Source organism: Montipora foliosa, chromosome 13 (genome assembly GCF_036669935.1).
Source record: "Montipora foliosa isolate CH-2021 chromosome 13, ASM3666993v2, whole genome shotgun sequence".
Lineage (NCBI taxonomy): Eukaryota > Metazoa > Cnidaria > Anthozoa > Scleractinia > Acroporidae > Montipora > Montipora foliosa.
Genome location: NC_090881.1, coordinates 38,668,478 through 38,695,977, shown reverse-complemented (window position 1 = coordinate 38,695,977; position 27,500 = coordinate 38,668,478). Strand labels below are relative to the sequence as shown.

The following is a 27,500-nucleotide window of genomic DNA, read 5'->3' as shown; positions in this document are numbered from 1 at the left end:
TAGCGCCCTTTTACATCAGAAACTAGAGCATACCTTTTAATAATCTGACATAAATCGTGTGGAAGTCTTTTGGACTTTGACCCTCTCTATCGTTTGAGAACAAGGGGGAATAAGCAGAAGAAGGACAAGGACAACAAAAATGTGAGGCCGGTTTATCATTTAAACAGTCTAAACCGCAGTTATCACCAATCATTTAACCTCCAGGCATATCTGCAAGTGAGTTGCTTTGAGTATATAAATGGTTCTCTCATTTGCATTGGCTCTCGCCTTCTCAACACGGTCTTCGACAATAGATAGCCATTATTAAGACTGACCACTACGACAATGACTTGGAACGCCTTTTATCCCCGGCAGAACTCTGTTAAATTAATCGCTCCTAAAAAACTAAGCGATTGCTGAGGAATGAGGAGAAACAACCAAAAGACAAATGGGGTCATCAAGGAGCCAAGCTAGCAAAGAGATGTGGACTAGAAGATGTCAGGAAAGGGGAGGAAGACCATCAGTAATTTGAGACGTAAGGAACAACAGCCCAGATTTACTGATGACAATGGTCCTTGCAACAAAATACACATTACTATGCACAAGCAAATGAAAACGTTTGATGGTCATTTCTTCATACCTGTTGGTTCTGCCGTTCGTGGTGTGGTAGACGTGAAAGTGCTAACCCCAGATGGGAGAAGAGTCAAATTTCCAACTTGATATGTACCGAGAGTACCATTAGAAATGGCAGCTTGAAGTTCTTTAAGACCCTCATTTGGAGTCACAGAATTTTTGAAGTACAGGGTGAATGATACAATTACACTGCCATTTCTGAGAACAAAGAAATTAAGACAAATATCAACAAATTCCAGTCGAAATAGGTTAAGCAGGTTAAGACAATTCCAAGTCTTCACCAACCTCAGTCCTGTCACTTCTGTCCTGATATAATTGCTGTTATTTTGGTATACTTTATCCATCTAACAAACGTAAAACAAACAAACTCGTTTAATCATAACAAAAATGGAGTGACCAGTACATTTAAGACCTTGCTATGGCTTCTGCAATTGTAGCAATCCTAAGTAGAAATACCTCTTTCTTTACGGTTTTACTTTGATTGAGATCATAATTTTTAATAGATAATGCAGAAGAATTGTACGATTTCCAAAACAAACAGATGACTAGTAAAGAGTTTGTTTAGCAGTGGCCTACACATGTCGTCTATTGAGCACTTTGTATACACCTTATTCCAAAATGGCCACCATTTTAGTATTATTTTGTTTCCGTGCAAATTGGCCCTTTTGGCCTCGTTCAAGGTTAAATATTCTTTTGAATTTTACGTTTGAAAGCGAGGCCATAAGGGCGAATTTGCATGGAAACAAAAGAATACTAGAATGGCGGCCATTTTGGAATAAGATGTATTGCATTTTTTTCCATTTTACTCTCTGCATTTACGGCACTACTGACAAGAAGTCTTATCCCTTATTTAACACTAAATGATAGGAACTCTTTTACTGAAAATAATACACTGTAAATAAATTTATAACTAATATTCATTCACACGTCTTTTTTATTTTAGGTTATGTTTGAGAAATTTGAAAAAAATTCACCTCTGACTGAAATGAATACACCAACTGTTTTGAAACTTGATTATCCAAATCTCTGTATTCTGATACATATTCTTCCCTCATCGTCAGTTCTGCATAAACTTGATTTGCTAAAAAGGGAAGAGGTAAACATTTGATTCACTCTTGATAGAATAGTGAAAAATTTGACAAATATTCTCTTCTTTATTTAAAGCAACTTTTGGCCCATAAACGATGACAGGAATATTGGAAGCATGGGAGCAGGGCTGGCACAGTAGTGAGAGCACTAGGTTCTCACCAATGTGGCGCAGGTTTAATTCTCAGACTGCGAGTCAGATGTGTGTTGAGTTTGTTGGTTCATTCCTCTTCTCCGAGTGGATTTCACCCAGATACTCCGGTTTTCCCCTTTCCTCCAAAACCAACCTATGATTTAATATGCCTTGATTTTATTTCATTTGATTTCTGAAGCGTCCCCAATTACTGCCCCAGCACTAACTACAGTACATACTTAAAGTTCATCACCATTGAAAAGCATGATCTCCTTATAAGTTGAGTTATCTCAACCATTTAATTCCCATGATCAAAACGTTCATTCTCCTAACTAGTACCAAGGATTTCTTTGTTGGGTAGTCATGAAAATTTGGTGTTATATCAAGTTCACACCTCTTACAGTCTAGCTATGTCAGCGTGACCATTATCCACAAGACTGAAATGAACATTCGAATTCCTCTTTGGGGCTTCCGAGGTTTGAATGGAATATTAAAGGAACCTCCACTCTTGCTACAGAAGAACTTTAAACCAAAGGAAACAAAGTTTCGAAACAAATTTGCTCGAAATTTGTTTTAAAAACAGTGTTTATATCAAGAAAAGTGAATTTTTAAATCGCTTATTTTCACTTTCAAATTTGAGGGCGCAAAGAGCTATTGTCTAATAACAATAGGGCAACCGTAACACGTCACAATTATTCAAGATGACGGTGCCCGCGAAATTTGAAAACAAAAGCAAGCGATTCTAAAACTTATTTATTTCGGATACAAAGACTTTCTTTGAAAAAAATTAACACAGATTTGACTCTAAAGTTTATTTCCCATAATTTAAAGTTACTTCTTTGTAGAAGTGGAGGTTCCCTTTAAAGTGCTACTGTGATCAAATTTTTATCCCTTGAGTTTTTTGGTTTATCACAGAGAGTACCATAAAACATTAAAAATGCTGTTTACCGTTTGGAAATATCTGCATTGGTTCCGGAGATATTTAAGTTTGAAAAATGTGTTAAATATGCAAATTAGAAGGCTGATGACGTCATTCACCCAACCCAATAGAACATAAAGAATATAAATAGAGCTATCTCGGTCAATTTGCAACAGAGACCATTGAAACTTGGTGAGCTAATAGTTCTGAAGGCAACACACCTATGACTGTAAAGAAATTGGTTCCCATGGCAACTCACTCTTTCCCAGTCCCCTCCAACCTGATTTCAATATTTTGGTGATCTCAGGCTAAAAATACATTTACCAAGGCCACAAACATGACCTAACATCTTTATATGCTGGCAGGATCATGCAGATGAGGCACCATTTGCAAATATCAAAACAGAACGCCAAAGGTGGTCTGCAAGGCTCTTAATGTCAGGGAGGTCTGGAACCCAGTATGTTTCCATGGTAACAAAAATGGTATGCTCATATTGTGGAACACATCTACTAGAATCTTAGTGCAAAGAACCAAGTACTTCTGATACAAATTGGCTGAGATATCTTTCTCCATCATACTTGATCAAAATTTGGTTGGGTTTATGACGTCATCACTTGGCTAATTTGCATATTAAAAAAACTTGAATATCTCCAGAACAAAAAGAGATATTTGAAAATGGTAAACAGCATTCTTCTTCTCGCACAGACTACGTGTTTATTTGCCAAAATGGCTTAGATAGGGAAGATGCAAATTTCGTCACAGTAGCACTTTAAAGATTTTTCTTAAAGTTGCTATGAAAATTGCACAGTAAATGCACAATAATTCATCAAACGCTTGAAATAGCTTTCACTTTTCAAACACCGTTTATTTTATAATAAAACGAAAGTTCATAGCTAACTATTTTTCATATATCAAGGACATATTCCACGGGAATTCAGAATCTTGAGAACAAAGTTCAAAACTGGCATGCAGATTTGAATATGTTACGAGTTCGAATCTTTTGAGGAAAGGTAGTTTACAAACTAAACTGAACGCAGGGTTGTCGGAACAACAACAAGAAGATTTATTCCAGAATGAACGTAGTTTCCACGAAGTAAAACTCTGAACAACACGTATTCAATAAACTTACACGGCCTCCGCCAACTTGAATAAACACAGCTTCTGTCACACTTGAATAAACACGGCTAACGCCAACTCTCTTCGCTTGTGAAAAACTAGCTAAAAAACTCCGCTTGTACTCGTCTACTTATATACTCTGACAATAAGCTTCTAGAACTTTCTAAAATAGTAATCAATCTAAGTATAGAAAGATTACAAAATACACCGATTTACAAACGCTTACGCACGAACCTAAAAATAAACAAACTACGAACTCTCGCGAAGCGTCTAGAAAGTAACGCTTGTCACGCAATGCTATTTTTCGTAACAGAATACTAGGTTCAAATTTTAAAACAAGTGGTCACGCGTGACATAGCTTGACTGTAATAAGGCGCCCGTAAACGTGGAAACAATGTTTCCGAGAGATTGTTGCGGAAGTGAGTGTTTCCTCGTTTGTGGACTCAGGAGACATTTGTTGCGGAAACATAATTTGCATCCCGGGGAGCGAAAATGTTTCCTCGTTTGCACGCCGAGGAAACATTTGGAGAAACAATGTTTCTGCAACAATGTTTCCTCGTTTGCGGACGCCTTAAGGTAATAGTATTCCTCATTCTCAATACCTGTCGGACTAACGATTGTGAGGAGAATTTACGTACCGATCACTGCTGAGAGTCCAAGGGTTAAGAGTTCAAATAACCCATACAAAAATTCAAAGGATAAAACGCGTGCCAAAAGGTATACACTGTATACACGATCCAAATGGGTGTACATTTCCGTATGTAGTCCAGCACTTGAACAAAAAAATTCTTCTGTTTTAATGCTAACGAGCCTTTCCAGCCTTGCTACCACAAGCAAATTTCAAAAGAATATTTCTTTCGAAAGTAAGGGTACACCTTATCTAACGTTTGAAGTTCCTTTACACTCTAGAGGGCATTCTCCATGGAAGTCGACGGTGTGCTCATTTGACCCCCCCCCCCCCCCCTCCTCTTTCCATAAGTGCTCTGTGTTAAAGGTGCTCTGTGTTAAAGGTGTTTAAAGCTACCTGAAGCTACACAGAATGGAATAATAAAAAGAACAAGGATGTGAAGTCAATAGGGATCGAACTCGTACGTTGAATTAACATAAATACAAAAGAATGTAGGGGTGGTCACCATCTATGAAAGTGGTCTATAGTTCATGTAGTATATACCAATCCTTACAACGTTAGAAACCTAAGGTTCAATTTCCCGTGTAAACGATAAACACAACTGCATCGCAAACAAATGATCTAAAAGGCTGACTTTATGTAGTTAATGTTAATTTAACCACTTACTTTGTTGTCCTGTAGGGGTGGGTTCCTCTGGCTCTAAATAAAGAACACCAAGAAGCTCTCAGTAGATGATGACATCTACACTTGTAACAAACTTCCGTCTATTTGTCATTAAAGGAAGCTCTACAACAATTATTGTAAATCGTTTTGCTTAGTAAACCAACTCCTTCATGACATTGAGAGTGTGTAGTGATAATTAGCCAATATCAAAAAATACCATAATACTATTTGCATAAGCATTGATTTAATTTTCTCTTGGGACATATAATGGTCCCAAGAGAAACTGGAAACAATGCTTATGCAAAATTTTGGAGGCACAAACAAGGAGTATTACGCTATTTATGATATTGGCTAATGGTGAGGGTCTGTGGCACGACAGCGTATTATTGACACTGTGAGAGTTACGTTTCAACAGATATAGGGAGACACTTTCCGAGAATAAACAGTGTGTTTTGATTGGCTCCTCTACGGCCAGGAGTTTACACAAGGCTTACTAATAAAATGAAATGTTGCATAATTAACAAATAGGTTCCACTTGCCGTGCGTTTATTCAGTAATTGATCACAGCTGACATCAACATTAAAAATTGTTGATGATAACATCCGCTGTGTCTTTCCTCTGATAGATCGTAGGTGTGCGTTACATTGAGCTCATTATATAACGAGTAACACTCGTACTTACTTAGGTTTCCGAAATGTTTTTTTTTTTCTGATAATAAAATGTCACAGAAATGTCGCAGTACACGTTTTGCTCAGTAAGTGATTTTTATCAAATATCATAAACCGCCATCGCTATCATAACATTCAATAATCACTTCCAGATCAAAAAATGTTTTACTTTCAATGAGAGATTGCATAAGGAGCAGTAAAAATACCGACAAGATTGCGGGGACAAAGAAGTCAATAACGCACGAGCAGTTTCAAAGCAAGCGCATGGGCATAACGTTCTCTCCCCTCCCCCTAACAGTGTTGATTTGAATTCTGGAGACATTCAGAAATGCCACAGTTTGCTTCAACACTGCTTGGGGGTGGTGGGGGCACTTGAGAGGCCACTACGAGGAGAATAAATATAACTTGAGATAAAGTCAACACCCGCATATAAGAACACTATTTTCAGGTTTCAGGCTGATCGTGTTTTTATTTAAGGGATACTTAGTGAGAAATCAGCCTGAGAGTGTTTTTAAAATGTTCTTAAATTTGGTTTCAGAAATACTTCAAATTAAACATTACGACAGGTTTAATTAACATCCAACGCGTTTTTGTAATTGATTTTAGAGTTAACTCTTACCCTTATGAGCAATCTTGAAGATGGGTGACACCAGCGGCCAAAACAAAACAACAAAAGACAGCTCTTGACGAAATGGATGCAGACTAGCCCATGTAAAGTAAAACCTTATGGCGATTAAAAGCTTAAAAAAATTATTTAAAACGTGGGAATTGGTACCTTACGATAACCCGGCAAAATGAACGCAAAAAAGCTATTGACGCCATCTTTGTCTATGATGAAGCATTGATCTACTCATGGAGGCCAACCTCGTCATATGAACAAAATTGATATCTAGAGTGCATTTACTTCAAAGTGGTTTACATTAAAGATAGTGATACAGAAGGTTCATAATCTTACCAACAATAAGGCACTGTGTGATGGTGACTGGTGGTCCTAGCATATTGATCGCTGAGCAAGTGTAACACCCAGTTTCTCCTGCCTCCAACTGCTTTGCATTGGGAATCGCTGGTTCAATTAACTCATTGTCCTTGTACCACGTTATGGTAGGTTCAGGGTTTCCATCAACTGGACACGAAAACAGTTCTGTGCTTCCTTCACGCACCGAATAGTTCCCTCCCCTACCTGTAGCTTCGGCAGCATCTATAAAGAGAGAAAATAACAAGATCACATCATACGAGAGGTGCACCACATTTTTCTTTAGCCTACCAACAGCATGCAAATGAATTAGTAAGAATACTACTGTGGCAGGCCGGCACAATAATGTCCTCTTTAGCTTTATCTACAGGTCTATAATCTGGAATTATCATCATCATCATCATCTTTGGCAACAAATCTTGTCCACAACACACAATCATCCTACTGCTTTCACTAGTTCACTAGTTTCACTAGTGTTTTTAGGTACAATAAAGCTGCAAATGGTCGCAAATGAGCATAAATACCAGTAACAACTAGAAAGTAATTTGTTTCGTACGCGAGGCTTATAATTGAATTCCCAATGGTGGGAGACAGCATTGGTCTATTTGCATGTGAAGCCCAAGAGGTAAGCCAGAGACTGCCCAGGGCAATTTCAGAAGCTGGCCAGAGTACCACTTTTTTGGGGAACCTCTAAACATTACATCACGTTTTATATTCATTTGGCTTTCCTGGTTCTCTCACTTTCATTATACATCATTTAAACAGTTTCGTATATAAATCAACACTTAAGAATCCTAAGTTGTCTCCCAGCCAATTGAATTTTTGTAACCAGTAATTTAACTAGGACAAGCTGACAACAGAAAATGCTTAGTACATCTGTGCTTGACTTTGATAGTTCGACTGGGTAGACAAACATAGAGTTCACATGACAAAGTTTATTCAGCCACCCTTTCTTTTAGAGGTTCTGCCAAGTGGGTAACCCTTTTATACAAGATGACGTTTTATTCCTTGAGTAGACGCATTCTGAATGAAAATGTTGGAAAAGCTGGCTCCTCTATGTTGATGAATGACCTAGTCTATGATGAATGAATTCTCTAATCTTCTCTTATAGGAACCGCCTCTTCCGCTTTACCAATGAAGATAAAACACCGACTTTCTCAAAAAATCATTTATTTATGTATACCATAGAATATCGCTGCTGAAAAGTAATTAGGCCTAAGCTTTGAATTTAAATATTTAGCTTTCTCATGAAGTTTGGACATCGACCTTTTGTACTGCTAAATGCTGTTTGTTGGCGAGTGATGATACAGCATTATCAAATAGCGTTTAAAATTTTGTCCCTGAAAAGCTAGCGGTGTGGTGGTCAAGTGGTTAGGTGACGGGTCAAAAACGAACATTCCCATGATCGAGTCCTATGCAATTGGGTTACCCTTTCAAGTTATAATTATTGCTATCTCCCATGATGCATATCAAGCTGTCAGTCTTCTAAATTCACGATAATAGTGAATTCAAAGCAAATTAACAATTCAGGATAATGGCAAATTCAAGGGCGACAACGAGTTGGTCTGACGTCATTTTCTTCTCGACCTAGTAATGAATATGGCAGATCATTAAATAGGAAAATTACAGCTAAAACAAACAGATGTCGTTTTGAAATCAACGCTTAACACTTGGGAGACTTGGTGTTTAGTAAAGAAAGTTTTAAAACCCCCCAAAAAATAAGAAATGGTTTTATGGGAATAGTAGCACTTTAAACAGTTGCATATTATCTCGTTATAACTTTGAGTGAGATCAAAAATGACATTTAAGCTTGGATCTGGAGTTAAGGCATTACTTGTAAATTCATTTCATCTCCATAGAATATCACTACCAAAAACACTTCTCCTTACCATTACAATTACCATCCCAAGGACGATGCATTGGATGAATTTAAGGAGAAACTACTCGCTTTAAATTCTTGAAAATTTGGTCTATTTAAAAACTGTGAACACTTTGTTTTTAATTTCAATCCTCTTCATCATTTGTTGTAGGCAAGAAAAATACTGTCAATGCACTAAAATGATTCTTGGAAATGGAACCATGGAATTATTCCTTCAGACTGCCCCTTTAACAGGACTATTCGCATTACTATTACCATCACAACTTTCCAGTGTGGGGAATTCAGTACAACATAACATACAGTGTACCAGTATTTCTTCACAATCATACCCCTACAGGAAAGTCTTGTGAATTAAAGGGCCCGTAATTGAATAAAATTGTTATTTTTGCAGGGCTGCCCTAGTGGCGAGAGCATTCCCTTTTCCCTCGATTGAGTTTGTTGGTTCTCTACTTTTCTCCAGGTACTCAGGTTTTCCCCTCTCCTCAAAAGCAACATTTGATTTGATTTCTGTTAATTTGTTGATTTAAGGTGATTCCCTACTGCACATAATTTCTTACGTCACTGGCGTACACATTAGCTCGTGCACATTAATAAAATGGTGGATTTTCATTGACACAAAGCTTAATCCGTCAAGGAGGGGTTATTTTCTACTGAACGAGTACGATGGCCCCGATTTTTTATTTCCAATTTTTGCTCAATGCTGAGAACGGTGTCTTCAACAACAGCAACAATTTATGGCCAGTTTTTTGGCAATTTCATAAAATCGTACGGAAGGAGCCATCATGAGTCGAACAGCCCGCAATGAAGTTAAATCTATTTAGGAGTGTTAAGTACTCAAAAAGGTATTCAAATACAATTTTCAAGTACGTACGAGAATTAACCATACAGTGACACGAGGCTCTGCATTATAATTATAAGGGATTACATTAATTTGTTTTAATAAAATAGAGATAAATTTGTCTAACATTGGGGATGCACGGCAATTGTCAAAGTGGCTTAAATAGCTGCATTCGTCATCCCCTTTTAATTATATTTTTATCATTTCCTTGACATGTTACAACAGTATGCGAAGTTTCATTCAAGTTACAGACGGCGGTGCCCAATTAGTGCTACTTAACAATTACATCCGTAGCCCGCAAGGGATACGGGTCAATAGCCCATGACTCAAGGCCAAATGGGCTGGTGACCCGTGGCCCACAAGGGCGAATGGTCTTATTGTTTTAGTATCACCCAACTAGTCGGACAGAAAAGGCAATAATAAAGTTAGCAAATGCAAGTTGAAGAAATCTATATTTGGGAATAAAACGAAAAACTATTACTAATAGTCCTCTAGTAGAATAGCCAATTACAATGCAGGATTTGCATTAGACAACTAGTTAAGTGGCACTTAAACAAAGTTCCTTTCCATTCCTTTTTTAAGCAATTACACCCATTTGTAGTCCACAATAGAGAAGGTTTAGGTGCTAAACTGATAAAATGATAATACATGTAGCCCTGAATATGAACAGAAGACACGTTGTACCGTACATTACAGTGGCGAAATAACTTTTGACTTGAAAACACAACAGCTAAATGCAATAGTATGCGGGATGCATTGAACATTTAGGGTAGCCACTGGAACTGTGAACTTCCCAGCATAGCCCTTCAAATGATTGACAAACTGCTCTGCTTACTGATGGAAGCCCTTTTACAGCCATAACACTTACTGAGGACACTCCGAGACCAGTGTCACCGGAGATAGGTTCAACCAAGAACCCTGATCACAAACTCTTATTTAGTTTTACTACATTGCTGACATTTGTAAAAGAAACGTGTATCACATAAACATCTACAGGCAAAATTATAAAAATTACAAGATCAGCTTTCTAACACTTTTACCATACATGGAAAGAACCAGTACCAACTAAAGTGCGAAACACAAAACAAACACATTAGACAACCACCAAAAACATATGGTGTCATGCAAACACATTACAACAGTACACAAAGCATATGTGCTGTTTTGTTGATGATACAAAAAAAAATCCTTATGAGAATCGATATTGTAAATATTTTCACAGAAGATTTATGACAAAAGTAAACACAACACTTAAAAATGGCTTTTGTAATTTTCCTTTGCTTTCCCTTATATCAATTCTCATGTCTCAAGTTGTTGATAACATACATTGGTGTAATCCACATTTGCATGCATTGTATAAATAAATTATTATACTTGGTGCTAACACGTATGTTAATCTATACATTTGATCATTATGACATGAAGTCATGCAAATGTTGTGATTCTCTTGCCAATAATATTTCTTTTAAAATAAAACCGATTATCATTTTTACAGTGTAAGTGTACACAAAACCAAGAAAAATGCATAAGGTACTACAAAATTCGAAGTATGCTTTACAATGTACTTCACACATTTGGTTAATTATGGTTTAATAAACATCTAGTTAAGCTTAACAACAAAAAAAGTTACAGAGCAATGTACTGTAATCAAACGTGTAAGGTGTTTACACTTTGCAACAATCATGTGGTTTGAAAAAGTTAATGCATTTCAGTATTGAACATAATGACTCACATTGCACATCAATATAAACTGGTCTGCTGTCATTTCCACATGCATTGCTTGCTGAGCAGTTGTACATGTACTCTCGATTGTGTCTCCTGATGTTGGTCAAATTCAATATGCTTCCTGCTTCCATAATGTAATTTGAGTTATTGACCCAGGTAACATTTGGGTATGGAAAGCCAGAGGACATGCAGTGCAGTGTCACATTGTCACCCTCCTTGACAACAATGCGACGATTCTCGACAGTCACTGATGCAGGGACTTGAAAGGAAAAAGGAACAAAGTTAGTTGACTCTCCATTGATCACAATTCAATATCTACCGTGGAAGGCCATAACTGTGTGAAATACTGGCCTCCAAGAAACCCAAACCCCGTCTAAAAGTCAAAAGTAGATCTGCAAATGATATCGAGTAACATACACTCTCTAAAATAGTGCTCTGTGGGGATGAAAGTTGCAAAATACAACAAACATTAATCAAGTGAGGCAGCTAAGTGAAACAATGAAAATTGGAAAATTAACCCAGAAAAGTTAGCTGCAAACCTCACCTTCAACTTCCACAATGGTATTGTTGCTTGAAGAATTTCCTATAGCATTGCTGGCCACACAGCTGTAACTATGTTGCCCTTCGGCGTATAGCATTTGGTTGAACACTCCTACTTTTGCTCTTGTCACGTTAGCAAGCCTAAGACCATTTTCGTAAAGTGTAAAATTTTCTGCAGCTGGATTAGAATCGCCAGTAGAACATGTTAATATCACCATTTTGCCTGCACAGATTTTGCGGCTTGAAGTGCTCAGGTGAACATTTTCAGGTTTATCTGCAGAAAGAAAGAAAACAAAGATCGCAATTATCAATTGTGTCATTGTGAGAGAAAAGGAGTCATTTATCAGTGTGAAAGGTGGCTGACTGGTTATACACTTGAAAGTGAATTTTAATTTATGTCTTTGTAATCAGGAAGCACCAACGATAGGCGTTGTATCCCACGAATTCTTAGGGTAGTTTTCTACTGGTGGATTGGCTTCAGACACCTTTTATGTGCAATGTATCACCAGGAAATCAGAACAGTTTCCCCTGCTTCAACTTCTCAGCCGCACTTGTAAATAGCTATTAAAATGGTTTGACTCCAGCCAGTTGGGATTCTTAACAGTTGTTGATGTTGTTGTTGTTCTTGTTGTTGTTGTGTTCTGTCATTTCATTGATTGTCTTTCATTGGCATGAAAAGCCCCTATGGGGAGTGGTCAATGGACCTCTTTAGCTTGTACGTTTTCTTTTCCCATTTTAGACCACGTGATGTTACTCCAGGGAACAGTTTCTTCCAAATGTCGTCTTCTGCACGTGCATATGTATGCATAACTTATGTAAAAACAAAAAGAAAATTCCCTTGGGAACATCACATGGTCTGATATGGGAAAACAAAACGTACAAGCTAAAGAGGTCCATTAAGTATGTATTGTAGTGTAAGATTTCTTCATGAATGTAGTCATTTCCTAATAATTGGCTTATAATTTGCGAATCCCAGCAGTTTAATTAGGTTGTTAACGATTAAAGGATTATGCAAGTCCATTACCCCTTTCTCTTATAGTAGCTGCATGCAGTAAAAATTTCCCAGAGGAGGAGTCCATCAGTGTGACAGCTGTCTTTCCTCAGTTCTGCCAAAGGACTCAAGGATTTGTCAGAAATCAGAATGCCTGATTTCCAGCTAGCTGCCATTTAGTGTTTACAGCTCTTGGAATTATCAGGTGCTAAATCTGCAAATGGTTCAGTTCAGTGCGGCAAAATTTCTCCAATGATCATTAATAAAAATTTAGTAAGGCTGAAAAATAAATATCCTTACACTGCACATCAATGGTTGTGACAGAAGACTGCTTTTCTCCACAAGTGTTGCTGGCATTGCAGATGTAATCCCCAGATTTCTCTTTGCTGATGTTAATGAAGGTTAGCCACTGGCCTGGTATTAACTCACTTGTATTCAAGTTTAACCAAGAAAAACGTGGCTCAGGGTACCCAGCAGATGCACCACAGTAGACAGACACATTTCCACCTTCTGTAAGAGTTTCATTGCCACTTTTAACATGGACAGATACCTGAACTGGAACTAAAAAAAAAGGAATCAAACTGTGAAACATTAAAAAAACAATAAACGCTAATACATGTACCTGTACAAAAATTATGAGCGCAAAGTAACACAACAAACTTCATCGTAATAACATGAGTTTTGACTTGAAGATTTAAGCGGATCTTGTGAAAAGACACTGACTTTTTTTTCCTATCACTGAACTCACCATTAAAGGTTACAGTAACATGATTAGTGCTTTCCACATTTCCCAAGGAGTGCAAAGCCCTGCAGCTATAGTTGTGGTCTCCTTTACTCAATATATTCCTAATCCATTTCCAATTGCTACTTGTCTCCACAGGTCTTTCGCTCTTCAAAAGTTGGTAGTTTTTCACAGGTGGATTGGCTTCAGATGCATCACAAGTGAATTTCACCAACAGGGAATCAGAACAGTTTCTGTTCTCTGTGGCATTAGCGACCAAACGGACAGTGTCAGGATTATCTGTAAACAGGAACAAGTTCAAACACACTTATCTTCCTTGGTTTAGTAGGTGCTGTCAAAAATGTAAGAACCAAAATGAACCAATACTACTGTGCAGGTTATATTAAAGGGGTTATAAAATATAAAATTATTCTATTTCAGTTCCTCCAAGAAAAGATGTCAACTTTAATCTTCTTAAAAGTTTTAAAGTGTAGCAGTTAGTTGTTTAGGTGTTCATAAAATGATCAACGATTATCTAATTAAATTCGATTAGTTCATTAGCCAGCAGGTCTGAGACACAGGCCATGGGTCACAGGTGAGTGTTCTGTGCTACAGAATAGTATAAAATAAAAAAAACACTATCAAAAGTGTCTCCTAAATTGCTCTAATCATTCTACCAAAAATAATTAAAATATTGTTTCAGGTTGAGGGAAAATGTTTCGCTCAATAGTTCGTCAATTGGTCACTTAGGGACCTCTGGTCTCGACCTGTGGAATGTAAACAGTTACTGTGTTTTAGACCTGCCCTCCATTAGCTCTATGTTACTGTGAATGATCAGCCTGGTATTAAAATTGCATAGAGGATGTACACGTACAGCTGTACATGTAAAATCTATAATTTCAGTGCAAATTAACACATCACACACACATTGCAAAAGCACAGTCAAAATTTAATGTCAATTATTTATATAAAATAAAGCAGCAAAGAATAATACATGTACATGTATATTAAAACAAATTATTATCAGATGAGACCATACCTTTTTGAATATGAAAGCCAAATACACAACACGGTTGAAATTTTGATCCACATCAACACAAAGAGAAGTGATTGAGCAGCAGGGACAAACTAAGAAGTGATGCCTGACACGTTTTTTGAAATGACGCAATTTGAAGTTTGCCACATGAACAAAAAAGTAAAACAGGTACATGCAAAATAGCAGAACTGAACATAAAGGTGAATTCAATATGTATTAGCTTTCCATGCCAAAAAAGATATACTTTAATTATGCAGTCAAATGAAATCCGCTTTTACAGTCACATGTTTTTACTGTTCTGTATACATGTACTGGTATAGCTTTTTAGCCCGGATATCCCTCAACACATAAGTGTAAACCATGCCCTTTTGCTGGCATCAGCTTTCCAGTCATTTCGATGTGAATGGCATGTTGGGTAAATCACAATGCAGCATTACAAGTTTGTAGATTCGTGATTTCCTGCTTTCACAAAACCGCTTTTAATATTTGCCATTACACGTAGCAGTTCTATTCTCCACTCTTCCATGAACAAATACTTCACTCTGGCATTACAGTGTACCTCGCTTCCAAGACAAGAGACCGATAAAACATTGTGCTTCAAAGAACTCCGGAACTTCTTTGATTTCATTGCATATTTGGTATCATGCATTTAAATGCTACATTTTTTTAATGCATACCCAGTAAACTGTCTAATTAGCAGAGTATAGAAAAGGATAAGGGTCTAGGGTCAAGTCAGTAGCAATTTCGAGTCCTGTTTAATAAAATGGCAGAGAGGTTTACATAAGAATGAATAATGACGAAAAACTTATGCATGGATCTTCTTCTTGCTCTCTTGTCCCAAGTAACTTCTTATGATTATTCTTATACAGAGTCACCATTAGTTACAGACTGTAGTTACATGTATACAAATTATCCATTTGCCTCAATGGAATTAATAAATTAACAACTGGGGAGCAGAGATGGCGCAATGGTGAGAACAATTGCCTCCCACCAATGTGACCCGGGTTCAATTCCCAGATCTGGCATCATACATGTATGTGGGTTGAGTTCATTGGTTCTTTTAACACTCTGATCCAAGAGGTTTTTCTCTGGGTACTCCGGTTTGCCCCTGTCTTCAAAAACCAATATATTGATTTGATTTCATTATCATGTGAAAAATTATAAAGTTCTACTACTATATTATCACTAATATTAAGATAGCTTTATATTCACAAAAACCAATACCCTAGCAGAGCACAAAAGTGAAACATTCAAATTTACTTTTCATTTAACAGTTTTAGACCCGGTAAAAACAGACCTGCAAGTTTATCGAATGACTTCAAAACAGCATGCGAATCCCAACAAATTAGGTTCAACAAGAAACACAAGCGATGCCTTATTCGTACGCTTAATAAAATAATTTTAATGAGAAGTGTTTTATCCAGGGCATCTGATAAAGTGGGATAAAAAAAATTGTAAATTATGCGACATCCCATGACTGCGATTATGCGGCAACTTATGCGATTTTTTTAGCTTACATGTATCTGTAGCTGTTATTACCCAGAGAAACAATAGACAGAATGCACTTGTAATGGGTAGACAAGTATATTACAGGAGGAGCAAAACAAACGATCTTCTTGTGCATGAAACATATCTTCGGGGTAGTTTTTTCCTTATTCTGACGCTGTAATTTTACTTAGGAAATGAGGACACTCCTTCTCTTTGTAGGGAATAGCAGCCAATTTCACTAAAAACGTATCCATCGCGACAAATTTGTCACTTAAAAGAGAAAGAACTTCGTTGTGCAAAGTGTCAAGCCTAAATTTCCTGCGAATAGTTGCATGGAATATATTGATGATTCTGAATGGCTAACATCGCAACTCCTTGTTTTTGTTCTGTGACTTTCATAAATGGAAGACCATTTGGGTAGAATGGCAAGGCTACAAAGGCTTTCAGGAACTGTCATGTGACGATGGATTCAAGGATGTTCTGTTGTTTTGAGAGGTAAATTGCAATGAATTGGCTATAGTATTTTATTCTCCTATTCTGCTCTTAGTGCGAATTATATGGCATTGTGCGGGAACTAGTGAATAATTATTATGAGATAGGATGCAATTTGGGGTCAGTTATGCGGGATCGCTCCATCGCATAATATCAGCTAGAGGCCCTATAATTATCAGTTCACGTGACATTTTACTGGTGACCTGATAAGCTGTTTTGCCCAAGTCTTTGAATGCTACACTGATGTTAAACACAGTGCATATAGAGTAAACAAACTATTAAATAATACAGCAATCTTTTTATTAACACCTTTGTGGCAAATGGAGGCTTGGTGCTCAGATAACTACATGTAGGGCTGAGTTGCTGCCAGCCCAAAGCAAAGAAGGTATCATGCCCAAGAGCATGCCCTACCCCATCCTAGCCAGGAGCCCCACCTGCCAGACCCAGCCCTGAACCAAACAACTGTCACACTGAACCAGAATAGTTCAGGGGAATTAACAAATAATTATAAAGGAATATAAAGAAAGAAAAATAATAACATACTTAAATAGGGCAAACCAATAAAAGAAATAAAATGGATGGAGAGGGTGGCCGTGGGGTAACACCACAAATGCTGACAAAGAAGTCTACACAAACAAATTAGCCCACGGAAATTACTATGTTGTAACCACTGACCCCCAAGATCTACATACACTGTACATGTATACCACCCAATAGGAGGAGATCAAACGGAAGAATGAATCCATCCCAGCCATAAGTTCCACCAAAACAAATGGAACATGCCATTTATACCCTGCTAACACCACGCAAAATAACTATATATGGTGTAAACAAGCTTGCTCAAGTCAGCCAGTTAAATGGCATTTAAAGCTATAAATTAACTCATTACCTGTATCAATGCAGAGAAGTAAACAAGGAGGTACAGAAAAAAAAACCTGAATATGCGTAGTAACAAAACTGCAGTTTGAAATCAGTAAAGGTTGAGTTAATTTTGATGCCAATGAGAGTTTTATCAAATACAATGTACCTTCACATAAAAAAATTAATTTCAAGCCTTGGTACTCCACTGAGGCCCACTGACATGTGACAGAGATCTCAAAAGGTTAACCGTGCATTACTTTTACAACACTAAAGGGGACCAAAACTTCAGTGTGCACTTGTGCACATTTCGATAGAACCTCTGCCACAATGTCAGTGGTTATTACCTGTATTTCATTTAATTCAAATTTGAACCCAACATCATGATTGTTATCACCTACATTATTATTCCTCCATCAATGCAAGACAAAAAGACTCCAGGGCTTCTGATGCAACACTACTGCATTAAAGATATTTATTTCCTGAGTGTGTAAAATCACCTTTAAGTACAGTGCCTACTATTGTTATTGCGATGTTCTGCACATCTCAAGATACTCGGGTTTCCTACAACATGCTTAAGTTCTTTTAAGAGAAGAGTTAAGACCTTTTTATTAAGCCGTTCTTTTTAGACTATGAGGTAATTTCTACATATTTTAGTAACAATGATGAAGTGATATATGAAATAAACCATATATGAACTGCAAATATGAAATCAACTGAAGCTATGATCCTCGCAGTTATAAAGGCAATTTTTGCAATTGCGTAAAGAAGCCTGAAAAATTCAGGACTTCAACGGGGTTTGAACCTGTGACATCGCGATATCGGTGTGACGCTCTAACCAACTGAGCTATGAAGCCACTGTCGTTGGGAGCTGGTCATTTGTGGGTTCTAATGTTCCTGTGAGGAATGACTCAATGATGAAATGATGTATGAAATAAACCATATATGAACTGCGGATATGAAATCAAGTGCAGCTATGATCCTCGCAGTTATAAAGGCTTTTTTTTTGCAATTGCGTAGAGAAACCTGAAAAATTCAGGACTTCAACGGGGTTTGAGCCTGAATTTTTCAGGCATCTCTACGCAATTGCAAAAATTGCCTTCATAACTGCAAGGATCATAGCTTCACTTGATATTTTAGTAACCTTGTTAAGCGCTATTCGTTAATTAGTAGAAATGGCGCTATAGAAATTTTGATTATTGATTATTATTATTGATTTAACAATTAACTATCCCTGGGTATAAATGCAAACTTGAAAATTCATGTAGTTTTTAAATAGGCCTTATTCATGATAGCTGCCATGTTGGTTTTCATATTGTCATGCAAATTAGCCATGCGTTATGCTGGGGGGTAAACATTGAAAAAAGAGCAAACTGTGGAAAATCGGCTCAACGAAATATTGAAATAACATTGCAAAACGTCCATTTTAGTATTTAGAATTAAGTACCTTTTATAATTGTTTTTTTATCTTTTGATTGCCTTTGATATTTTGACTTTCTACTTCGCTATCTGCTCAGTTTTCACTGAACTAGACCCTCTGTGAGGGTACACTGGGTTGCCTGTGGTACATGCAGCGTTCCAGGCAATTTTTTTCAAGTTGGGGGGGGGGTCATTAAGACCATTTAAGGGGTCACCCAGAAGTCATACCAGCAGAGGTCCTCACACGTCCGTAAGACGAAACAGATCTTTTTCTGACGTTAAAAACCTGGCTACCGGCCTATTAATTAATCATTTGTCAGAAAGAAGAAATTCCTGTCCTCTTTAAAAAAAGTTGACATGCATTGCTTACGTGTGGTAGTGAAGTAACAGCGATTTATTCCATTATGTCAACTGTCAACTAATGTCTTCCAGGAGATTCAAGTTGTCCTTGCGTAATATATAGCTCTAACAGTGCACGATATTGTTTTGGTATTGTCTATCATTGTAGTGTCATGGTAGAAGTCTTGGGTAAATAGCCTGAGAAGACATGTGGTTACTAGCAAAGTAATGAACCCAGAAAGATTGAAGAAAATAAATGAAAAGTGAAAAACATTGTCTTGTGGGGTGACATGTTGACAGTTGTCTTTGCGTAATATGTAGGTCTAACAGTACACAATATTGTTTTGGTATTGTCTATCATTGTAGTGCCATGGTAGAAGTCTTAGATAAATAGCCCCTTGAGAAGACATGTGGTTACTAGCATAGTACTGAACCCAGAGAGAAGGGAATCGAGAAACATTGGCTTCTGGGCTGACATGTTGATCATGCAATTTCTTTCCACCACAAGTGTAAGCGTGCACTGACAGCACCTGACAGTTTTGTAAACAAAAGTTTAAAGCTGAAGTTAACCCCTGTGCGGTGGGGTTAGTATCTGGATGGGCGACCTAAGAAAAATACCACTCAGTAACAGAACCATAGGACCGAAAATTCTATCAAATGCGAGCCAAGCAAGATACAGATTTTGTAAACTTGCTTTATGCAAAACAAATATTGATGTAAAAGTAAATAAATATGGATACACAGTTTTTAAGAAGAGCAGAAGGAAGTTTCAGGACGGTCGATCGAGACTAAAATATTTTGCCATCGGTAACAAAATTTATGACATGAAAACAACATTAATTTTGAACCACGAATATAAAAAGTTACCATCAGCGAAAAAAATTTTGGAGATTTTAGTTGTTTTGTTGTAATTGTACTTTTGGCTGCACCGAGTAAATCGCACATCGAATTCAGCAGGCGCAGTGATCAAGTTACCGCGGCATGTTTACTTGCGAAACAGTGAAGCATCTGTGTCAAATGATGCCAAGATACTGGGTTTATGTTTTTGTTAGTTTTCTTTTTCTTTCAATTGTTATCAATTTTGACAAGAAATGTGCGAATTCAACACAAAGACCACTCTCAGATGTTGACCATTGTTTCTGGAAAATCAAAAATTTACTCTCCAAGACAAGGTTATTTATCACCAGGTAATTCCATCGTTTTGGTAATAGCACATACTTTATTATTCATCAGCGTCACAATCTTTTGCCGATTTTGGGGGTCATTTTGTTGAAACTCAAGCACGCTTCCAACAGACCTGTTTATTTTCGTGACGTCTTATGCGTTACCACAAAACTTCTCCCCGTATCAAATTTCAACACATGTATGCAAATTTGCTAAGCTCGAAAATTACACAACATGATAAATTTACAAAAGCTAGCAATTTCACAGAAATATTTTCCAGCGAAATAGTTATTGAAACAAGCAACATATTTTCTATAAGAGGCGTGCGTGCAAGCGAAAGCGCGAAACACACAGTCACAAAGCATATGCATCAATTAAATAAATTTCTGACAGTTCACATCAAACCCTTTTCGAAAGAACCTTGACCGTAAATAATAAAGCACAAAAGAGACAACAAGCTTTCATTCAAATAATTTTTCACTATCACATTTCCAATTTTTTTAAACCTTCGCAGATTTGAGTACAAAATGAATGCTACTTGCCAGACAAACAGGCAAACTTTAAATAGATGCGACTTCAGGAAACACTGTGAGACACACAACAGAGATCACAGATCTACTTGTGGTGTTCGATTCCTTCTCTGTCTTTGTTGAACCCGTAAGTTACCAGAGAAAGTTCCATTTGGTTTCAGTGTTGTACGTAACACCACCTTGGCGAAATATTAGAAGTACAGCTCATTTTGATTTCGGCTCGACGGGCGAAAGATTCACGCTGTCGAAGTCCATTACTCGTCGCTTTTAAGATTCCAGATCTTTATGTTTCACCACCTGTCTTGACGTTCCATTCTTGAGCTCCATATGGGTATATTTTCTTTAAAGATGTACTAAAACGCCATTCGCGTTACAATGACTTTCGACGCCATTAAAGGTTAATTGTGCAGAGCAAGCTACGCATTACCCCAGCCCCCTCAAACCTAACAAAATACGCACAGAAGACTCTATGCACAAAGACACCACTTAGCAGGGGAGTGACGGGCAAGACTTTTCCCGACACGGAAAAAATACCAAAAAAACCCACGAAATGAAACCGAGATTCCGACTGGGTTTGGCAACCCAGTAAAAAACGTCGAAGTAACTTGTGTAATGACTGTCTTTTACTGCTTAGGTGATAAACATTCAATGAACGTGAAACAAATCATCTGTGTGGCTATGGTGTTCGTAAGTAAGTTGTAAGTTTGTCTGCGATCTCTTTCTAGCGTGTACACCGAGTGACTCTGAAGGGATTGTTCCAAAGATGTTACGTTAACATTCTGTCGGTGGTTCACATTTAACCCTAAACCTAACCCTAACCCACGACCCACGATCCACCACCCACCCACGCGATTTAGCCTCACCCATAAGGGACACATCGATATTCTCGTCGCAACATACTAACTAGCAATCGCAACTTATTAATCTGCGATCACAACTTATTAACTTGCCATCGAAAAAAAAAGTAACTTGTGATCACAACTTAATTAATATTGTAACATGACATCGTGACTTTTAGGTTAACGACACCATGCGTTTTGGGCATGTGTGCTGACTCTTGATCAGTGGACCAAGGTGGTTGGTAACCAAATGTGTGAGCGCTTTTTCCAACCACTCTCTTCGTTTTACTCAACATTTCAGGGTCCATTTGTTCAAACGATGGATAGGGCTATCCACGAGAGGCAATAAAAATGGAATAAAAAAATGTTTAATGTAATAAAAATAGGTGTGAATTGTGTAAGAATTTTCTATTTCAAGCTTCTAAATTCCAAAGCTCAGCCACTGGTTGACAATATCTCATCCCACAAAAATTGTCCTGTTCATCCAATGACGTGATTTACCTCGCAACGTACTGTAAATGTAATTTACAATATGTGCGTTCTACATAACTGAATTTAAAATTAGATTCCGCAACCATAAATCCAATATGCTCAATAACAGAAGAACATGTGAATTGGCGGTACCTTCACATGACATTTCTGAAATACGTTTTACTACCATTAAAAAGAATTATATCTTTCCAAACTCTGTTACATTTGGACCGGATACTGCTTACTAGAGAAGACTATTGGATGACACAATTATTCACACTTAATAATAATCAGTATTATTATTATTATTATTATTATTATTATTATTATTATTATTATTATTATTATTATTATTATTATTATTATTATTATTGAGATGAACCGCCCTTGGGTTTCCAACAGAGAACAGAAGGAACAGGAGAAAACTGACAAGTATGCGCCGTTGAGATGGGAGATATGCCAACAGTTCCCCGGCCACACTATCACACAGTTTAATGTGATAGTTGATGTACTAGGAGGCTACTCTGTGGATAGAGGAAACCAGGTTTTGTTTAATATGCAGAAGGCAGTATTATCGCACACCCTAAACATAGCAAGGTCATTCAAGGTTTCAACGAGTTATTAAGGAATATAAACTCTTGTTCCTTTTTCAAATGTTGGTTCGTTAGTTATCACCAATTGGTTTGTACATAGGTTTAACAGTAGGGATTGTTACACAATAGTGCCTTTTCCTACTTATATTTGTAAGCATACTTACGTACTACATACTGCATAATAATAATAATAATAATAATAATAATAATAATAATAATAATAATAATAATAATAATAATAATAATGGTATTTTATTTATAAATCATCGCACCGAATATAAAGTTACAGTGAACTGCAATTATTATTAATAAGAGTAATTAAAATCTACACAAATAAAAACAATACCTATACATGAACTATCTAAAAATTGTATAAGAAAACCTCTTAAGGCAACATTTAAGAATAGAAACACCGCCTAGTCAATTTGATAGTCAACTTTCTTGTCTTTCAAGCTGCATACATATTAAAAGGCGCATTGTTATACATGCCAGATCGTATTCAAATGTAACGAAAAAGCGTAATTTGTGTCTGTGGAAAAAGGGCTATACAATTTGTAGACGGAATATGGCGACCCTGAACAACAGAAATGAACTTGTATCGAGTTGCAGACAAGCAAAGAAATTCCTTCTTAATAGCATGATCGCTTAAGCCCATAAGATTCAGTTTTAGGAGTTTACTGCAAATTGGTTGCCTTGTTTAACCGTTGCTATACATCCTAGCCAATAACGAATCGCTACCGCTTTTTCAAAATCACTGTGTTAGTGCTGAATACATAGGGAAACTACTCAGTGAACTCAAGATAAATAAATCATGTGGCCCTGATAACATCCCGCCTAAAATACTCAAATTATCCGTGTCAACAACTAAAGAATCTCTAACTAAACTGATCAACTACTGTATAACGGAGTCTTCTTGGCCATTGGACAGGAAACAAAGTCATATTACCCCTGTCTATAAAAAAGATGACTCATCTGTAAAGAACTACAGAACAATCAGCATTCTGTCTGCCATCCCAAAGTTATTAGAACAAGTTATGTACGACCAATTTTATGATGCTTTCAAGTCCGAATTTTCCTTAAAGATGTCTGAGTTTCTGAGGGTTTCTTGTTGTACGGCTTTACTTAAGATGGTGGATGACTGGAGACTGGCTCTTGACTCCAAGAAAATAACTGGATCTATTGCTATTGATCTTTCTAAAGCATTCGACTCGATCTGCCACAATCTACTTCTGGCTAAACTACGAGCCTATGGTCTTAACGATGATGCTATTGCTTTCTTACAATCATACTTGACTGATCGTCAGCAAAGGGTCAAGTTTCATGGGAAATTTTCCGAATGGTGTCCAGTCAAATGCTGCGTACCTCAAGGTAGTCTACTTGACCCTCTGTTATTCAACATTTTTCTAAACGACCTAAACTTTGCCGGACAAATCTCATCTTTGCGTCTATAGGCTGACGATACTACAACTTACGCATCTGATCGTGATATCGTCACCTTAGAAATCTCTTTAACCAGGACCTTAACATTCTGGTCACCTGGTTTTCTCAGAATCATCTGATTGTCAACAGTATCAAAACTCAAGGTATGGTACTTGGTAGTCAAACTCATGTACCCGAATTCTTCATCGGTGAAACCAAGGTGGAATTGGAAAACTCTCTTAAAATTCTTGGAGTGACTATTGATAGCAAATTGACCTACGGTGAACATATATCCAACATGCTCAAGAAAGTCTATGCCAAGATTGGTGTTCTAAGACGTCTAAAAAGACTGATGCCTCGTAAGGTGTCCCTATCACTTTACAAGGTCTACCTGCTTCCTCATTTGGAATACTGCAGTCCACTACTTATTGGAATAAATAAAATTTTGAACTCTAAACTAGAATTAGCAAACAAATATCAGGGATCGCGTTAACGCAAAAATCGTGCATTTTTACGCAAATAAAATCCAAAAAATGCATCATCGAAATTTTAATGCGTCCCAGAACGCAAGGCACTGACTTAAATAACTCACACAACTTGCTTTGATTTGTCAGTATATTCTGTTGTTTGTAAAACTGTTGGAGCGATCTGTGATCATAATTGAAGTTCTAAGAAATGGGGTTTAATTAAAACATCTAAAAAGGTTAAAACTAAATTTTCGACCGCCGTCTGCGGTCTTCTTCAGAGGAATGTACTCTGCAAGTCACTGAATGCAAATATATAGCAAAAGACGTCACTGTTCGTTGCTCCTAAGGGAGGAAACCAGTGATGCGTAAACCCTTGGAAAGGGTGCTCTTTCATTAACAGAGTTCTTGTCCAGGAATGAATGTAACGGCTCTAGAAAAAGCCTTTGTCGGCCAGTCCTATGCATATGCATCAATATTAATTCCAAGTTGGTTACTCTCTTTTTCTCATAATTTAAAACATACTCTTTTTCTCGCAGAGGGTCACCAAGATTTTGGGACCCCCAAAAAATACTTGGGACCCCAATTTGGCCGAACATGCGGGTCCCAGGACCCAGATTGAAAAATCCTAGTGCCATCCCTGAAATATGCACTTAAAACTCTGTTAAACCTAGGTAATAATCTTGACTATGATACTATATTATCCTTGAGTGATATGCAGTCTCTTGAACATAGATGCTATTACAGTTCTCTTGTTTTATTATACAAATGCATGAACTCTAACGGTCCACAATATATCAAGAATTTTTTTCAGATTCATTATACTAAATATAATTTAAGAGGTAGAGGCATTAATCTGGAACAATCTGGCTACAATAACATATTCTTTCATAACTCGTTTACCTATATAGTTAGTCGCCTATGAAATAAACTGCCTGCACATATTAAATCCTCAAGTACGTTTAGTGACTTCACTCGTAACCTGAAGGCTTTTGACTTCAGCAAATTAGGGCCCAGCTGTCATTGTAACTCTTGTATATAGTATCATTTCTATTTGCATGTTCACCGTTTCTTATGGAGAAACCTTGAAACCTCCCGCAAACCAGATGTGTATGTCAAAACTGTGCTCACCTTTGGTGATAAACCGGCTCCAGCGATGGCACAGACAGCACTGAGGAAAACTGCAGAGGGAAGCAAGATTACCCTCCCTAAGGCAGCCGAAGTCGTAACGAAAAACGGTTATATGGACGATATTTGCGATTCTGTTGACACAGTAATGGAAGCAAAACAGCAAACTGAGGATATAGACACCGTTTTAGAGAAAGGGGGTTTCAAAGTTAAAGGTTGGATCTCCAACAAGCCCTTAAGAAGCCCCAAGTCAGAATGAGAGGAGGGAAATGGCAACGATGTTTCAAGGCTCAGTTGAAGAGAAAGTTCTGGGCATTACATGGAACAATCAGTCAGACACGTTAACGCTCAAGGTGAACTTTGAACTAATAAGCCGAATTATAGAAGCTGAACAACAACACCCCAAGATTAAGTTAACGAAGAGACTGTTACTAAGTCAGATCGCTCGTATCTACGATCCCGTTGGATTCGCCGCCGCATTCCTTATAAGGGCCAAGATTGGAATGCAAGTTCTTTGGCAAACTGGAGTCGACTGGGACGAGGAACCCCGGCCTGCGATCCGTTACAAGTGGATCGAACTGTTCAAAGAGATGAAGAAGCTTAGCAAGATAACCTTTCAGAGAAGTTTGTGCTGTGCGAATGCAACCGAATCGCCAATGCTGTGCGTATTCTCAGATGCGTCACAAGATGCCTTTGGAACTTGTTTCAAGAGGAATACGAGTGGAGGAGTTGAACGGAAGATGGAGCAATGGACCAGAGTTCTTACAACTACCTGAGGAATTTTGGCCCCAAGAAACAATGAAAGCTGTCTCAGACGACGACGGCAGTTACATATGCCCAAACGACATACTTCCAGGACGTGCGTCGTCAGAAATTCCACAAGGGCCTTTCAAGGGAACAAACAACCCAAGCAACAGGGTGGAATTCGTGCAGAAAATCATTGATTCATTTTGGAAGCGCTGGAACAGGGATGTGTTCCCGTCACTTGTACCTAGGAAGAAATGGCAGGTGGAAAAGCGGAATGTGAGACCAGATGATATCGTAGTAGTATCAGATCCCAATGCTCTCCAGGGAAATGGTCAATTGGAAGGGTCCTAGAAGTACACCCTGGACCTGACGGTCAAGTGCGAAATGTCGAAGTCAAGACGTGGACAGGAATGTACAGCTGACCCATAACCAAGATCGCCGTCATACACCCTGCTGAAGGTGATGACTAGCCAGAAGCTGTTAGAGATAAGGACTACGCCCTTATCGGGGCGGAGAATGTTTCGTTGATTAACATTTAATTAGTTTATTGACCTTTGATTTTACTTGATTTGTCGCGTGATTGACAGTCGATGACGTAATAGCTAAGTAAGTTGATCTTTCAGTTAGAATGACACATTTTAAGAAACGCAAAATAAGAGATAAAGGTCAACACCCGTTTTGTATCTTACATTGAACATCGCTAACCTGTAGTGTTTTACTGTCCGATCTGCTGACCTGTTTTGCTGACCTGTTAATACTGAAATAAGTTTGACTGGATATCGCCACAGAAGTAAGTAACGTTTTGTAACCGGCTGAATCTTGAGAATTATAATTTCCCATGCAATTTCATGAATCACTCGCATTAGGTTTCAATTCTCACGAATTTTGTATCTTTCTTATAGATCGAATAAAACAACATAAAGACTATACGATTCCGTATCCAGTCATTCATCCGATAACCATTTTCCCTTGGAACACTGTGTCCACTGGTATTTTTACACGAAGAGCCAAATTAACAAGC

General features: G+C 37.6%; 1 protein-coding gene across 2 annotated transcripts in view; it reads right to left on the bottom strand.

Annotated features, from left to right (window-relative positions):
- LOC137983187 (hemicentin-1-like) overlaps window positions 1–27,500 on the bottom strand; it is a 93,471-nt gene that overhangs the window by 19,958 nt on the left and 46,013 nt on the right. The window contains exons 10-18 of one of the 2 annotated variants that reach the window (XM_068830367.1): window positions 13,520–13,792; window positions 13,072–13,332; window positions 11,785–12,054; window positions 11,248–11,499; window positions 6,781–7,023; window positions 5,161–5,193; window positions 1,587–1,693; window positions 898–956; window positions 620–810 (exon numbers count right to left, since the gene is read on the bottom strand). In XM_068830367.1, coding sequence (XP_068686468.1) covers window positions 620–810; window positions 898–956; window positions 1,587–1,693; window positions 5,161–5,193; window positions 6,781–7,023; window positions 11,248–11,499; window positions 11,785–12,054; window positions 13,072–13,332; window positions 13,520–13,792 — 1,689 coding nt within the window. The remainder of the gene's footprint in view (window positions 1–619; window positions 811–897; window positions 957–1,586; window positions 1,694–5,160; window positions 5,194–6,780; window positions 7,024–11,247; window positions 11,500–11,784; window positions 12,055–13,071; window positions 13,333–13,519; window positions 13,793–27,500) is intronic. The other variant, XM_068830368.1, reaches the window with a different exon arrangement.